Source organism: Ambystoma mexicanum, chromosome 2p (genome assembly GCF_040938575.1).
Source record: "Ambystoma mexicanum isolate Mex_15411 chromosome 2p, UKY_AmexF1_1, whole genome shotgun sequence".
In the NCBI taxonomy this organism is placed as follows: domain Eukaryota; kingdom Metazoa; phylum Chordata; class Amphibia; order Caudata; family Ambystomatidae; genus Ambystoma; species Ambystoma mexicanum.
In genome coordinates this window covers 799,661,446-799,679,456 of record NC_090923.1, presented here as the reverse complement: position 1 = coordinate 799,679,456, position 18,011 = coordinate 799,661,446, and the positions used below count along the sequence as shown (strand labels likewise).

General features: G+C 43.9%; 1 protein-coding gene across 4 annotated transcripts in view; it reads right to left on the bottom strand.

Moving 5' to 3' along the window:
• DPF1 (double PHD fingers 1) overlaps positions 1 to 18,011 on the bottom strand; it is a 989,286-nt gene that overhangs the window by 364,050 nt on the left and 607,225 nt on the right. For all 4 annotated transcript variants that reach the window (XM_069644470.1, XM_069644468.1, XM_069644467.1 and 1 more), the window contains exons 5-6: positions 6,250 to 6,339; positions 3,490 to 3,568 (exon numbers count right to left, since the gene is read on the bottom strand). In XM_069644470.1, coding sequence (XP_069500571.1) covers positions 3,490 to 3,568; positions 6,250 to 6,339 — 169 coding nt within the window. The remainder of the gene's footprint in view (positions 1 to 3,489; positions 3,569 to 6,249; positions 6,340 to 18,011) is intronic.

The following is an 18,011-nucleotide window of genomic DNA, read 5'->3' as shown; positions in this document are numbered from 1 at the left end:
GAAACACCTGTTTGTAGTAGTGTGCTGCTGCGGTGTGTGGCAAAGATGAATGAGTCTCTTTCCGTCTCGTTCTTGATCTTTGTTTTTCGATACACACATTGAACACTGGCACATGAAACACCCTCACAAAGATCCCCCTTCTCTGTCGAATGCAGTGGATGCATCTGTGCGAGCTCTGCTGGCTCGTCCATACCGCTCACTTTGTACTTTCACGTATTCTGCTCCGTACAGGTCGGATTATGTTGGGAGCATTTCCAAAGTGATTATTGAGTCTTATAAACTAATTATTTACCTGGGCCTTTCTTAAAGTGGCATGCACCAGGCTTGCTAACAATTAGCCCTAGTGATTGGTGATGTGGCCTGAGGGATCCCCTTGTGAGTTCTCCAGGCCCCCCGTCACACTGAGAGTGGTGACATCCACAACCAACTTTATACCATAGACATTGTTATTCCTGATGGCTCAAAGGCATGACTTGCACATATTTATTTTAAAACCTCTTTTTTTATAAAGGCACCAGCTCACAGATAAAGTAAGTGAAAATATGAATCAGTTTCCCCAGCGACCCATGTCAGCATCTCAGTCACTTACTCTGGTATGCTGTGGAGCTCTTCCTATATGGGGACAAAGCTTCCAGATTGAACCTAGGGTTGCCCAGCCAGCAGAAGGCTAATAATCAGAAACCAGGCTCTCGAAACCCACAATGGAAGGGAGTGGTAAATCACAGGGACTATCGTTTCCCTGGAGCTAAAAAAAATATATTCCAGAAACAAGAAGGACTCTCTTGGCACCAGATGACTGATGTGGATCATTGCATCCTCCTGTGGCAAAAGGCAATTGAAACCAACAATGCTTCCAAATGGTCAGAGAGTTGACCTTTGGAAACGCTAAATTAAGGACAGTGTTTGGTACTGCATTAATTCAGAAGGCCAGGAGGCGCAGAAGCTCATCAAATCACCATGACATTTTCAGAAGATTAGAACAAAAGAAACCAAGTATCCCCGTGATCTTCTGCAGTGGTGAAAAGGCCACGTGACAATATGAACTGAAGGAGGTACATACAGAGAGAATCATACCCTGAGTAGCATCTTTTGAACCGAGAGAATCACTTGAGCATTCTGCAGTGATTGGCCAGTTGATAGCTAGTCTGAAGCATTTAAAAGTACAAGATGGGCAAAAGCTTTGGCTTTGTTGCCAGATGACAAAAACTTGGGGAACACCTCAGCTTCAATCCCCTTTTTCGGGTTCCGAAAAAGAGGTAGCATGCTTCAACTTGAACCCTTACCCTCTGACCGTTTCTTGAATTCCTGAGAAGGAGAATAGCGTAGAGGATGGGCTTGAGGATTCTTGGTACCAATCCTGGCCCAGAGCAGGTTGGCTTGATGTCAGACCAGTTACCCTTACCCAGCCTGTCCCAAATTAACACAAGCGGGATAAATCCCTTTAAAGGTATTTATATTCTTATTATTACTTGTGTGTGAAACTAGTACCAGTGGGAACCCAGGACCACAAGAGGCTGAAGGCTTGACTCCCTAATCAACCATCTCGAAGCTACCACTGCTACTACAACAAAAAGATGTGGGTCTTTGTGAAAACTACTAAATGATTTATCAAAGGACTGAAGACACCCACTATAGGGAACATGTATCGGGCCCAGGACACGCTTGTGTTGGGGTTTATATAGAGCAAACCTAGCTAGGAAGCAAATGAGCAATGTGTGAGTAATTTGGGGTTTATAGAGGCTGGTGGAAGGGGAGGTTAAAGGATATACTAGCTTGGATATTCCACACGGCAAGGTTGGTATATACCTAAGAGTAGCAGATCGTAAGTGTTATTAAAGATATGAGCGCACAAATGCTGAATGAAAACTTAAAAAAGAAGGGAGACTGAAGAAAAAGCAATCATTCAAAATTATTATTTTACTTAAGTTTCCATAAACAGAATTAAAAAGGGATAGAGCATGTATGCTCCAAAACCTGCCATGAGATCTGCTCTCTCTGACAGCACCGAAACCTTCCGACAGTCTGCAAGAAGACAGGCAGGCTTGCGCCAGTCTCCCTTTTTCCACAGTGAATGCAAAAGGAGTTTTCTGAGCGGACGAACTCTGTGCAACTCATGGTTTTCCATTTCTTACCATCGAGATATGTTCTTGTATTGTGCAAGTGCACTCCACATGAGACAATGCGCACATCAGTAGCATCCTCCACACATGAATCCTCCAAAGGACAACTGAACACACATTTATGCTATCACATATTAAAATCTCTTCAACTTAATGATTTCATGTTTTTTGCTTTGAAAAAATTAGCAAAGCATTAACTACAAAGCAACACAATGTACAAAAAAAGAGCATTCCATAATCCTGGTGTTACACCCCCTTTTGGAAAAATGGAATTCAATCATTACACCCTTCCTCAAAGGAAAATAAATAATACAAAACTGACAAACTACTTTTCCAGGTGGCCTTTGGAGGTCCTATATCGGTTTTAAAATATTATTAAATTTTTTTTTTTAAATCCCTACTACCGAAAATTAACCCTTTGTCTAACTCTTTCTGCCCCCAAACCGTCAGACGTTCTGCAAGAATAGGGACAAAGAGAAATTGGATTGCTGGAGTTGCTCCCAAAGTTAATGATTAACACACTTCGTCAAGCTGTTCCACGCAGGTGTTAGTTTCCCTTACTTGACATGAAGAAGATGCTTCTTTTAATGTTAGTGATTTCCAAATATGACTGGTTGCATATCTCCAAGAGAACGGCAGAACAGTGCTAGGGCCGGCTTACGTCACCAAGGATTAGTGAGGTCCACAGATACAACCAGAGGCAGGGATGGGGAGCACGGTAAGGGTGAGGAAGTGAGTGGCAGTGAATACATGACAAGATGACAGCACCTGGTACCTGAATGGAAGGTGGAACCCACACTCTATAAATCAGATGTGAGATAAAACCTGACGACCGGCCAAAACCTGAGAAATATGTGCACTCAGCTACATACACATAAGGAAACTAGATCATGGCACACGTCAAGCTTCCAGACGTAGGAAGTAGAACTAAGGGGGAAGCAAACAAAGGAGGCACAAGACCCTAGTTTCACCAGATACTATTTGGTCCATTTTCGGGCTGGCTCTGTGTCTGCACCTTGGGAATGGAGAGGCCTGTTGAGCACTGTGCCTCACTATACATGTCAGCCATTAAAGTATATGTAATGTAATGTAAGTGACCTTGTATCACGCCTGTCTGCCACTATTGGTGGCCTCGCTGCTCTCATAATCTGCACTGTACATCTCTGGTGCTAAGCTCTACTCTCCTATATCATCCCAATATTCAGGGTTCAATAACACATGTTGACCTATCAAACTCATCATGACACCTGCTCCGATTTGCAGAACCATTTTGTGGTGCCAACACATACATGCTCTCCTTCAGAATGGGTCTGGTTGCAAAGGTAAAGTAACAGACCAATCGAGGATAACATAAATTCTGGGTACGTACTGTCACAGACATATGGTTTGTCTCGATCCTCCAAGGACGCTGGATCTTGCCTCTTCCTCAGCCCCCCTATCCCACAGGCCTGCAGTGTGAGAAAAAGAACAGAACAAAACTCAGACATGACAACTGTGGTGAGCTGGCCGCTGTTGTATAAGACAAGAGTAAGAGTTGATAAAACATGTAAAAGGGTGATGCAAATCTTGATCAGAGTCAACAGAGAAATCCAAGCCTTGAATTTGGAAAAATGAGAACCGATTTCTAATAAGGCATCATATCATGGTGGGAATGTGCACTTATGATGCAGTATCAATCACCTCTGAGGCTCAGCTGAAATTCAAAATCAATATGAACGTTGCTAGACTATTTCGTTATGACCTCATTTGTGAAGAAAATATACATTCAACTATGCTGTACATCACACTCATTTATAGTGAATCCTCTGTCAATTGGTTAATTTATTTTTCAGTTTAACCCTTCCCTATATCAAGATGGTTGCAAAGAAAGATATCATTAAATATATATTTAATTAAAACAATAGTTTAAAAAAGCATACAAATAGTTCTTTCGTTATTCAAGAAAAACATAAATTAACTATTTAGTTAAGTTTCATAAATCAGCCTCAATTATACATGGTACATAGATGCAGTACAGTTAACCACATTAGGCTTATGGAAATAGGGTTGTAATCAAACCATGTCCTTCTTTCCTGTATAAAGAAACACATGTAGATTCATAGGATATGTATCAACCTATCCACACTCCGGCATGGCCTTCCTCGGGACATGTTACTTTTTTCCTTGTTACTTTGGTAATAATGTCAGTTTATTTATAATTGGTCACCAAAGCATCTGCTTTAGGTTTTCATTAATTTTCATGAACTTTAGAACCAACATTCATTAATAGTACTGGGTATCATACTTTATTTTGTCAGCAATGCTATCTTTCTCAATAACTTGTTATTAAGGAATACTGAAAAGCTTGACACACAATCAAACTAATTTTGGAATGCAGACAGTTGAGAGTGGAACTGAGTACTGTGAATACATATACATATGGCAGGTGTGCGACGCAGAAGACCTGTTCAGCCACAGCACAGCAAATAAAATGCTTGGGGATCCACTGAGGTAGTCACATGAAATTACATTTTTCGTGTTAACAGTTACTCAATATAAGAGGATCCCTTGAGATGAAGTTCTTCTTGCTCAGTCCGTCAACGTCTTTAATTTCAACAAGACGAATTGTTATAGCAATGACATTAGAGATGACTGGTAGTTGGTTACATTTATAAATTCGCTGCAGTATTAGTGAAGAAAAGGTGGTGGTCTTGTGTCATCAGAAAGTACCAATAGATGAATATTTTCTATGGTGTCACTCTATGTATGGCATGTAGGAGTGATGACATCATCAAGATACCCTCCAACAAACTTAATAAAATATTCAATATCTCTGTTATTTACGGACAGATTTTAATTTCTAAGGTCTACACCTAAAAAAGTGCCCCTAACAACATTTACTCTGAAGTTTATCGTATCTCAGAAATGTTCACATTTGGAATCTGTCATTGGGCAAACAGAAACTTCTGGTGCAAGTTCATGTGTGTCTTCTTAACATTACTGCAGTTAAGGCCTGCCTTTGTTTTAGGAAGTCATACATAAGAATTTGTGACAAAGCACTAATATTCTGATAAAAATGCGGAATTACAACCTGCAAGTCATCAGTCGTCTCTCACCTATGCACCATTTGTTAAAGTATAACACTTCTTGTGTTTTTTTTGTTTTTTTTTACTTTGCCCAGTGTGATGGAACCTGTGAATGTCCACTTTTTCTCTGCCCTCAGAATGTTCTGTAGTAATTAAATCTATATTGGAACTTGCTCCTGCACTTGAAAGCACAGGAACTTTAACTAATTTCAAAGTAATATGCTGTGATTGGTTCTTGGATTGACTAATACTAGGTCCATGTCCAAAAATGTCTTTTCAGCAAATGTTTTCAGGGATTGTCACAATATCGCAACACCTTTTTGGGTAACAGGTTTCCTTTTAGCGATGCTCAGCACCTACCATTGTGACAATCTTATATTCCAATGGGCCTTCTGACTACTACCTGACATGCACATACTGGCACATTTGGTGGTGTTTCAGGAGGTTTTTTCTGCATTTGGCATTTACCGGTGGTAATTCCACCGACCATATTGATGACATCACCATCCTATGCACTATAAAGAGACAGCATAGTAATTATTTATCGATAGCTAGTTTCTTATGACGTAGAACAAGTCCCACTTTTCCTCCCTAAAATTGACCCGAAGCATGTTTTTTCTACATATGCTCCTGTGCTATATTGTTTTATTGCCTAACGATGGAAAATTGAGGTATGCATCGATTCCTTCAATCCACAGAGTACACTTGAACTTTGTCACATGCAGATTTAGGACAGTGCATAGGCAGGAACCAAGAAGCCCTTGCAACAGCCTGAAACACTATGGGCCTGATTCATGGAACGTTTTCCTATGGGATTGCGCCATTATAAAACACTTCCATGAATCAGGCCCTATATCTCACACAGCTTATTTTGGTTAGGATGTTCAGAACGCTCAGTGCTTTGGACGATACAAAGGCTCACGTCAAGCATTATTCTTAGTGCTCCTGGGGTCCCTCCTGGTTCTTGGTACTTTGGTACTTGGTAAATACAAAGTTATTGTGGAATGTGATTCATGGTTGGCAAATTATGATATGCTCTGCACCCTACCCGCTTCCTTACCAACCTTTCCTTTCGCTCTGTTTTTGCGTTTAGGGGTGTCTTCCTCCAGATCTTCCATTTCCAGGTCATGTGGGAGCTCTCCTATTGGTGGCTTCTAAAAGACATAGACCAAACACTTTAGAAATATCAATATGAATAGAATGTTTTCAATATGGCAATACTCGGGTAAGAAAAACAGTCACTCATGAATGACGTTGTCTGGACAATTGGTGCACAGTGCCCTAAAATGTACCTACACGGCAAGTAGTGATAAACTGTTAGTTACAACTGTACAATGTTATAATTTGTCTAATAACCCAATTTCTTAACCAATCTCTCACATTTGTGATATGCGTATTTTCCAATCTTGAATTACAGATTCTTCGCATAACTTCACAAGCAGCAAAAACAGAGCGCAATAAGAATTTCATTGTTTAACGATGACCAGCACCATCTGTTCTGCTGTCTGTCCAACGCATTTCCAGTTAGAAAAAACTCTTCTTCAGAGTCTGGGCTTCATTACGAGGTTGGCGGTAACCCTGTAACACTGAATCCGGCGCCTGACTTCCCGGTGCCACCGGGACATTACAAGTCCCAGCGGCGCGGGAACTCAAGCGCCGAATTTTGTAACTCCCCATTCCCATATGGGATTGGGGAGACGGAAGCACCGGCACCGTTGCTAACGGTGCCGGTGCTTCTGTGAAAAATCTGCCTACTGTGGCCACTGTGCCTGGCAGGGTCAGACCTGTCGAGCGCAGTGGCCCCCGGCAGGCAGACTCGTAGCGTGCCGGTCCGGAAACAAGGCTACCGGTAAGCTTACCGGCACCCTTGTTTCCAGACTGCCACACTTGTAATGAGGCCCACTGTCATCTATATAGAAAAAGTAAATATAAATAATCACAATGCTGTACTTTTACAGTACATTAGTAACACAATAATATACCCAGATGGACGAACTCCAAGTTAAATATACAAACAACATACAAACAATGGTTCATAAGACCACTGGTCAACTAAGAGCAGGCAGCAAAATAAAGAAACTAAAGAATAAAAAACGGAAATACATCTAACCGTATCCAACATGAAACCCTAAATAGTTATAGCATGCCATTTCACCCGAGCAACCATGAAACAAATACGCCGCCACCCTTGACACGTACAAGTGTTTAGATAAACCATTTCACCAAAATTACCAAAATCCACCTTCATCCTATCAAGGTGCAATATAATAAATCAACAATGAAGTACCTCACATCAAATAGTCCCAAAGTCTTGTGCTCAATGAAAACGACATGGTATGAATAAAGAAGAATGGGAAAATAGATACATTTCCTCCTATGTAAACACTCAACTTTCTGGGGTAGACAAAGTTAACAGTCCCGTGTCAACTGACAGAATAATAAAGTCTCAAAGCACCGCAAAACACGGCCAAAAATATGGTGTCACGTGTCATGTGTATGGAACTACAATAGTTATTGAAGAAATACTGGCAATGGTAGTTCCCTGAGCTACCATGCAAATAAAACGGCACCTAACATAAAAGAGTGTTGAAAATTAATTAAACACATCTTCACCTCTCTCCTACTTGGAATCTTCCTTATCCATTAACCATCAAAAATCAAGATAAAATGCCAAGTATGCCTGAACTCCACTTCGCATGATCTTCTATTCTGCCAACAACTTGTTAAGTTGATAGTATCTAAACTAACCTAATGGTGTATCTGTTCCAATACAGAGCACAACAAGGTGCATCATACTCCAAAACAACTTTAAAGTGCAAAATATCACTAAACAACTATGACGATATGTGTTGTACCTGAGTTAATGGTTCTATGCGCACATGGTATGCTGAGTTAATACAAAACATCTGATCACCGAAGGAAAAGTGAAAAAAATCAAGTGATAAGTAGTAAGAAGATAAGATAAAATAAACAAAAACTTTAAAAAAAGAAATTGGTTTCAGTAATTCACCTCACTCGAACACATGTCTGCCAGGAGTAATAGCTCGCATTGTAGGAGTTACTCACTCTTCACATTTACAAAGGCCAGGATTCCAAGCCCACAATTTAGCTCCAGAGAAAAAAACGTTAATAAATTATATTTCTGACTAATTTATATACACAAAATAAACGCAAATATTGGACATTTGAATACGTCTTGATCTCATCAATGCTAAGTATATCATACTTAGAATAATCCACCTATTGCTCTTATGTGTAATGAGTATATCCTACTAGAGACATTTTAAAATCTCTGTTCAAACAATTCCATCCTATTAGTACTGTGTGCAGCACAAAAAACGATTAAAAAAGAATGCCTCATTCATCTCTTTAGAGGACACTGTTTCCAATTTATGAATCCAGAACGCTTCTCGTTGAAGCATCTTCTGTTCTATATTGCCACCGCTGTAATGTGTTTTCACCTTCTCCAACATAACAAATTGCATCTGTGGCACTGAGTGTCTATATTGTATGCAATGTCTCACAACAGGTGCATTCATATTAGCAGTCCTGGCATTACTTTTGTGTTATTTGCAGCAGACCTTAACATTTACGGGTGGTCATCCTGACATACATTATCCCACATGGACAGCGGATACCGTAAATAGCATTACATGTAGCATCACTTGCATAATGATGCATCTTGATCGTATCCCCTGTCTGTAAGTGATCAATATGATGACCTTTTATGCTATTGCAATTTCCACACGATAGACATTTATTATTTTATTGTTTTTTTATAACGCGCCTATTACCATACCTGAGTTCGGTTTCTAAGCACGGATCCGGGATTCAGACCTCTGTTGTTCTGGTTGTCTTGCTTCCAAGACCAGTGCGTTGCCCCTGTGCTATCCTACTTTCACATGGAAAAGTACACGTACGCTCTGACTAGCATGTTGCGTACATTGTTTATTGCTAAAGGCAAGCACAAGTTCTCTTGGAAACAATTTGTGAAGTAACTAATCATGTTCCAACAACCTCCAGTGTTTCTTAAAGATGTTTGTTATGGAGTTAATTTGACTTGAAATGTTCCTCACGTGTATTATTCCTAGTTCTCGTTTATTCACTACTTTAGTCAACACTTTTTCTCTTGGGACAGATAATGCTTTCTCTATAGCCTTAACTATTATTATTATTATGGTATTTATTGAGCTTCAAGAAGCAACGGAGCGCTTTGCAGAGGTATACACAAATAAAGAAACATAACATAGCGCTTTACAGAGGTGTAAAACATCACAGATGCATAACAAAGCGCTTTTCAGTGATAACAACAGAACAGATATACAGCGGGTGGTAGGATACAGAGGGGGACAGAGGAGGGGTACAGCTGTACAGATTGGCAGGAGGAGAGGGGTGGCTGCGTCTAATTAGTCAGGTAGTGCAAGGGGCGGTGTGATGGCCTAGATGTTGAGGACAAGAGACTCCTTGAAGAGGAGGGTCTTGAGTTCGTTTCTGAATTGTAGGAGCGTGGGGGCGAGTTTGATGCCGAAGCAGAGGAGGTTCCATAGTCTTAGGGAATAGGCAGAGAAGGCTTGTTTTCTGGTCTTTTCCTTTTTGCAGTGGCAGATTTCAAGTCTGCACGTGTCCTGGCTTCTGGTTGTGCGCTTATAGATGATGCAGCAGAAGGAGATTTGTGCATGCAGTGGGAGCAGTGGAGGCCGACGAGGGCATGTGTGATGTGGTCGTATCTGCTTAGAACCTTGATGAGGTGTCCGGCCGTGTGTAGGACACTTCTCAGGGGCACAACGGAGGATGCCGGTAAGCATTGTCCCCAACCAGGTGGGATAGAACCAGTGCTTGAACAGTGGATCTAAAGCTGTCCTGAGGGAGTAAGGGCTTGACCTTTTGCAAGGGGGAGAGCTGAAACCAAGCTGAGTTTTCTTAGCTATGTGTGTCTTACAGGAGAGGTGTTTGTAGATGTGGAACCCAAGGGACTTGGTATACGAGGTGAGCTCGGGTTTGAGGTCCTCAGAGTTCATGGTTGATAGCCAAGTCTGTATGTCTGGGTGTTCGGTGTTGTTGGTGAGGAGTAGTAATTCGAGCTTGGAGGGGTTGAGCTTCAATTATGCACTAGTCATCAAAGACTGGATCAGCGAGAGGCATGTTTTGAGTCTATGGATTTCCTTAATGGAGTCGACCTTGAGGTATAACTGTGTGTTGTCCGCGTATCGGTGGATGTGAATGTTGTGTGTGGCTAGGAGGGTTCCCTGCGGCTCCATGTATGGATTGAAGATCACTGAGGAGAGGATGGAACCCTGCGGGACTCCACAGGTGACGGTAGCATTCCCTTGTGGATGTAGGACTTGAACCAGCGTCAATTAAGGTTGTCCGTAAGCGCAAGGTGGTCTACTGTATTGACAGCGGGCGAGAGGTCGAGTAGAACCAGGAGGCAGGGGTGGACGTTGTCAAGGATGTTGAGGGCGTCGTCAACCACCTGTAAGGTTGCTTTCTCCATGCTGCATCTGTGTCTGAATACAGATTGGTAGGTTTGGAGAAGCACTTGTGTGGCTACTGCTTGCTCGATGATTTTACCTAGGAAGGGAAGATGGGTGATGGTGCAATAGTTACCTAGGTTGTCGGGATCCAGAGTGGGTTTCTTTAGTAGAGGGATGTTTTGCCCTGCTCATAGGGTCGATGGGTAGGTGCCTTGAGTTAGGGATTTGTTGATGATCTCCAGGTAGCAAAGGAGAGCTTCTGTGGGGAGGGTCTTGAGGATGGATGCTGGGAGGATGACATCTGTATACAATGTGGCTTTGAGGGCGGCTAGTGATTCTACCAGGTCCTCTGTCGAGAGTGTCTTGAATGTTGTGCAGGGAGTGGAGATATTGCGAGGAAGGATGTGAGGTGGGTCTGTGGATGCAGAGTTAGTCTCTATGTGCTGGCGAATGTGGCTGATTTTGTCGATGAAGAAGGTGTTGATTGCAGTGGATTTTTATAGGGATGTGGTATGGTAGGGTAGGGTAGCAGGTTGACACACTGCTTGACCGATTTGAAGAGGGATCTCCTTTTATTGTCGGCTTCTGCTATGGTATTCTGATAGTAGGAGGTCTTGGCTGTGTTGATTAGTTGTCAGTGGGTTGCTATGAGTTCCATGAAGAGTGCCATGTCGGATGAAGTCCTGTAGCGGCACCAGTTTTTCTCTTGTTTCCTGACAATTCTTTTGCTGAGGTTCAGTTCTTGCGTGTACCAGGGTGCTGACGGTTTCGGGCTGTAGGTGCGTAGTTTTCGAGGTGCGTGTCAGTCAATGGAGGATGAGAGGGTGGTGTAAAGTGCTTCCAGTAGAGAGTCACGGTTCCGTTGGGGGTGTTCGGTCCATGTAGGGGGTAAGTTGGCGAGGTCTTCTGTGAAGGCTTCCACTGGAAAGTTCTTGAAGGACCTAAAGGTTTGTCTGCTGGGTTTCTGCTGGGAGTGCTTGACTGGGGTGGTGTGCAGGATGTTGAAAGGCACAGCGAGGTGGTCAGACTAGCCAAGCGGGAGAGGAGAGCTGTAGTGGAGGGAAGACAGTGTGGGGATGATTAGTTCAAGGATGTTACCTTTCTCGTGTGTTGGGTCTTTTGTGTGTTGTCTGAGGTTCAGGGTGTTGAGAAGGCAGAGGAGAGCTTCTTTCATAGGTTTAGTGGCCTTGTTGCTTGGAAGGTTGAAGTCGCCTAGGAAGATGTTGTTGGTGCGTGTGTGGGACGTGGTTGATGAAGTCTATGATGAAGGCGGAGTTTGGTTTGGGTGGTCTGTAGATGAGATGGAAGGTGACTGTGCATCAGGGAGAGCAGGAAGTGGCAGGAGAGGGCTTCGAAGGAGCCAAGGTTGTCGACGTCAAATCTGGTGCAGGGCCACAATGTCTTGAGTATGACTGCAAGGCCTCCGCCTCTCTTGTTCGTCTGGTCTATGTGTTGGATTCTCTAGCCGTCAGGATCAAGGACGTCTTGGATGTGGGTGGAGGTGGGTGTCAGCCAGGTCTCAGTGATGAATATAACATCAAGGTCGTGTGTAGTGATGAGGTCAGAGATGTCTGCTGCATGGGTGATAGCTGAGCGGACGTTGGCGAGCATCAACTTCTGTGTTGTGGACATTGAGGGGGTGTTGATGGACTTGAGGCTGATGTGGGTGAGGTTGCTGAATGCTCACTAACTGCTAACGAAAGAGGCTAGAGGGCTGCTTAAGTAGGGAAAAAAAGGTTGGAAAACCGGAAGGCATCAACAGTTTAAGATGATTGGCAGGTGGGCGGGGCTTAGGCCAGGTGACCTAGATCCACTTGCACCTGCTCACCAACTGGAAAGGAAAGAGGCTGGTGGGCTGCTTAAGTAGGGAAAAAGGGCAGGAAAAGAGGAAGGTGTCAACAGTTTAAGGTGATTGACAGGTGGGCGGGGCTAGGGCCAGGTGACCTAGATCCACTTGCACCTGCTCACCAACTATTAAATCGTTCGAATAACCCCACACGAAGAATTTATTTTGCATCTTCATTGCTTCCTCATCCATTAAGCATGGATCAGACACACTTCTCTTTAAACGAAGAAACTGTGAGTAAGGGGGGCTTTTCAAAACATGTGGAGGGTGAAACCTTGCTGCATGCAAACTGTTCTGTGGGTGTTCGGTAAATGTAGAATGTAACTTATTATCCCACCATTAAATTAAAGCATACAGATCATGTAAGCCTTTATTATAAACATCTGATTTAAATCTAATGTGCGATTGCCTGGTGTTAACAAAATCCACTAATTTGCCCATTGACCCTGTCCAAACACAAAAAACGTCACTGAGGTAACAACGCCACATCTTGAGTTTATTTAACCATAACACATTTCTCAGCACATGTGCTGTCTCGAAAGAAATCATGAACGTGTAGTCATAACTGGGGGCCATGAGTCCCCTCCATCCCCCCGTTGATGTCCCTGATGTCTGAAGAAAAAACCTATTATCAAACTGGAAGCAATTATTGTACAGTACCACATGCAGTAACTGTAGAAGAAACACGTTATGTACCTATAAGTGATCTTCATTCACAATAAGGCTCATTAGTACCTCGGTCAAATAATATAGTACTGTGAACTTTCTACAAGTAAGTGTGTGCAGTGCAGAGCATGTTCCTTTAACACCTGAAGAGATATGTGGCTTATCCCTCAATCAACCACCAGAACCAGTGCCTGTCCAATGAAATCTTGAATTATAAGTGCTGTATGCCCACCACACCTGCTAATAGACAGTTCCTTGCACACATCACCCTTTCTATTTTCAAATATGTATTTGCCTGGGATCATGGCCAGACACAGAGGAATGGTAGACATGTCTCAACGAAGCTCTACCTAAGCCCGAATAATGCCATAATATGATCCTGGCAGGCAAACACTAACCTTGGAAGTCAGTGTTGAAGAGGTACAATAATGATACAATGGTTCACAAAACAGGTTGGATGACCTTGAGGATTCCCCCAAATTGATGCTGGGGCAGCTTCTCAGTAGCTCTGTCAAGAGCGGAATGCAGGTCTGCGTGGACCAGAGCAAAACGAGCCAGATCAGAAGTGGAGTGGCTCAGTCAGGGATTCCTGTCATCTTACTGGTTCCTGTGATCGGGTGTGGCGCTGAGGGTGGGGGAAAGCCCCTGGAACAACTAGTGGTGAGTGTGGATTCTGGGAACTGCAGATTGAAGGATCTGCATGTGCCCTGGGAACTGTAGCTAGGTAGTGGCTACCAGGGGGGAGAGTCCACACTCCGATGGCATCACATGGAGGAAAGAAGAAGCCTTTGGATCTGCGCCTGCAATGGGAACCTATGCAAGGACCAGGTATGGGCTCAGATGCAGGAGGTACATGAAGCTAGGGAGACCACAGAGACTGATAGCATTACAGCCCTGAGGCACAGTAGCTAAATTGGACTGTAGTTGAAAGGGCTGTGAGATGGAGATCCACGAACCATATATGCCCAGAGCACCCTATAATTCACCTGGAAATAATGAGTATTGCCCCATATTCCCGGGAAGATGACAACAGAATGTAGTGGGGTAAGATGCAAATGTATGGTATTGCAGACATCGCAGGCGGACCTGTGCAGCACTGCTGTGCCTATACATGATGATAGGAGTGAAGAGGGGTTTGCAGACGAGTCCCTCCCCCTCGAGGTTTACCTGTAGGCACAGTACACCTCGACTGTAGTGCACACGAAACTGTGCCCACCAGATACATTCTCAAGAAGCTTCTAAACCTTCAATACATTGATGGATAAAAGTCTGGTAAGAAATACTGTAGTCTGGATTTGGCCTTCAGGGGAAGTTGTGGTGCCAGGGTCATGACGTGTGGCAACCTCTAGCACGAATAATACAGAATGGAGCAGGATACACAGTCAAAGGTAATGGGAACTGAAAGTGCCAGCCCACAATCCTGGAGCCAGGAGCCTGGGGCCTTAGAAACTGCCACTTTGGGTATACAATGTGTGACCAAGAAATACTAAACAACCTTGGCGCATCGGATTGGTGACGTTGGGGAGGGTTTCCTTAATATGTCACAATATCACAACCTCCAGAAATTATTCCCAAAACGTGGCGACAATGGAATGTAAGATAATCACCTTGGAGATGTGTATCATTACATTGTTGAGTAAAATGGTGATGGTTCAGGAAAAGACCAAGGTATTGGAAGCTAGAACCGAAGAGGCAGAGGGCTGCTCTAGGCACACTACGCTTTGAGTGATGGGGCTCACGAAACCAGTGCAGGAATGAACCATGACTGACTTTCTTGATAAACTGTTCCAGAAGACGATTGGTGCATCCCATGCCTCACCATTCTTCACAGTGGAAAAAGCACACAAGGTCTTGACGCACCACCTTAATCAGGGGTACCACCCCAGAAAACTGATAGTTAAGATTTTCGCACTCTACAAGCAATATGTCGCATTCAACACTTTTTACGCAGATAATTACCGGACAGGCTTCTTTGCTTGCACCACCCCTTCAGAATGAAGGAACTGTTTTGTGCTGGTGACACCACGAGGAGGCATCTCAGGCTGGTCAAGTCAACTCTTAAGATCTGGTGCCCCCTTAACCCTCCATGGATGCGGCAATCAGTGGCTCCCAATGGACCAGGGCCCTAATACATGTTTAAAAAGTGTCACAGAACACTATGTTGAAACTAATTAAACATACATTATATCCTTTGGGCCTCACACATTAATTCTGTTATCTTTGTTGAAACATGTTACATGTGTGATGCCTTGAAGGCCACATTCTTTTGCATAAGGTGGCACTGCCCTGTGTTGAATAGATGTATTTTGTGTAAATTGATTCACTGGATCATGACACTTTGGGATCCTATGTCGCTAAAGACCTGGTCACTTGCCTCCTCGGACTCTATTTAAGATGCAAGTCTGACAAATAGGCACACAGATTTGAAGACTTGGTCTTGTTGCAAGCAGAAAGTAGAACAGCAGTGACCTAGAGATGCCCCAATGGCCCGCAGTTAGTGAGGTGGCAGGCCATGGTACCTGGAGGTGTGACCTCTGAAACTGAGGCTCTCGGGAAGGCAAGGGCTGGGAAGGGGAGCCCTGAACCTGGACCACTTTTCAATTTAAATCGGGGATAAACTGCCTTGAGGTGGGCAATAAACAGCAGCCTTTGATCAGGGTTGATGTTATAACTTGGCCATTAGTCTGAGTACTGAGTGGACCGTGCCCACCTGTTCTCTGATGTTCCATGTGGTGCTCCATTGTGCCCTTCTCACTGGCAGTGTCAGGATGGTTGGTACATTGGACAGCTATCTCCAAATGAACTGATCTGGAGAAACTGTCCACTAGCCAGGCATGGGAAAGGGAGGTCAGCTTGGGATGTCAGATAACCTACTGATAACCTACTGATAACCTACTGATTGACGAATTATTTCTGGATTTTATTGTACAAGCATATTTGTTATCCTTGTATTCATTTTCTAGTATTGCCCTTAGGTGGCATTGGCAATGAAGCAGTACTAATTTGGTGTTTTCAATAATAAATCTACTTCCTTCTCCCCCAAAATCATTACTACTTCCTTCATGTTATACTTTTAATTATTGTGAGGTAATTGAACATCACTGCCATATCACCCGCTCTCTCTACTCGTCAAAGAAAAGCAGTTTTGAATACTTAAGTCACTCTCTTCATAACACACGTTGGGCAAATCTTCCACCAATGTGTGTGTTAATCGATATGATATATCACATATAACACGCCTGTACACAAGTGTTTCTAGCCACGACAAGACAAGGGAGGAAAGACAGTGGGAAGACAAGACAATCTAACTAGGCCTTGTGTCATTCAGATCGTAGAAATGCTGCCACCTAATGTGCAGGAGGAAGGAAGGAGGGGAGTGCCTGGGAGAGGGAAGTGGGGAAGTGCAGTCAGGGCAGCAACGCTCTGAGTATCTGCAGCCAGGGCAGTGCAGCTCTGGGAAAGTGCAAGGAGGCAGGGGACTGTGGGTAGCAGCCCCTGAGTGTACGGTAGGCCCGGAGGGGGAGGGAGAGAGAGAGAGAGTGAGAGAGAGCGAGAGAGAGGTAGAGAGAGAGAGAGAGAGAGAGAGAGAGAGAGAGCGCAGAGGACAAAAGGAAGGTCTTGAGCTGCTTCCAGAACTTCAGGTGGCCCGGTTCAAGTTTGAGAGAGGCAGATAGGCCATTCCAGTGGGAGGCACCTGCAGAGGAGAGCGATCTACTCCACACTCTCTGCCTGGAGAAGCGTCTGACCCTCAGAGAGTTTGAGGTAGCTGAGCGAAGGGCTCGAGAAGGGAGGTATTTTGGAACAGATAGTTGGATATTGTGCAGGCCCCGGATACATTTCCAACTCCTTTAATCAACTCCTTAGTCAGCGCTTACACGTCTTTCCCCACCAGTTCACGCCTAGAGCATAGGTTGTAAAAAAGAAAGCATGCAGTGTAGCCCACATGGCTGCTTACCATGCCACATCTATAGGGGCAACCAATGTTGCTCAGTTCCTTTCTTCATACACACGAACACCATATGGGGGATGAAAATCTCAATAAAATGTCAAACACCAGCAAGCTATTGATGTCTACTTCCAAGGTTAAGGGGCACTATAATGTTATAATAGACAGTACTGGGCCTCATTATGGGTTGGGCGGTAACCCTGCCGGTGATAACGGCGGGTTGCCGCTGGACCCGTACATATTTACTGGTGCCTGACTTCGGGTGCCACTGGGAGATTACAACTCTGGTGGCCCGGAAAGTCAGGGGCTGGTAAAATGTAAGTCCAGATTCCCATAGAGTCTGATAGGACACGGAACCACCATCACTAACGGTGCCGGTGCTTCCCTGACCGGTCTGCCTACAGTGGCCGCTGTGCCCGGCAGGGTCAGACCTGTCGGGCACAGCTGCCCTGGCAGGTAGACCTGTAATATGCCGGTCCGGAAACAATGGTGCCGGTGAGCTTACCGACACCCTTGTTTGCGGACCGGTAGAGTCCTAATGAGGCCCAGTATCTGATTAAGTAGAGCTGCAAACGAAAATCCTGTTCTTTGAGAATCGGAAGATGGATTTGGAAAGGTTTGAAGCATGATCTGCTGATTCATGTGAAACATTTACACGGCTCTTAAAGAATTTTTGCCAAAAAAGAAGGATGTGAGCCAAGAGCTTCCTGGCTACCGTAAACAATTGTATAGAGTTTATGAGAAGTAAAAGATTGTAGTGCACCAAGCCTCGTTGTTGACTTAATCATAATGAGTAACAAGGCCTTCCAAATCACCAGTTCAATAACAGCTATGGATGAAAAGAGGTCAAAGGGCTTGTTCCTCAGAATGGACTAAACACACTTCAAATCACAA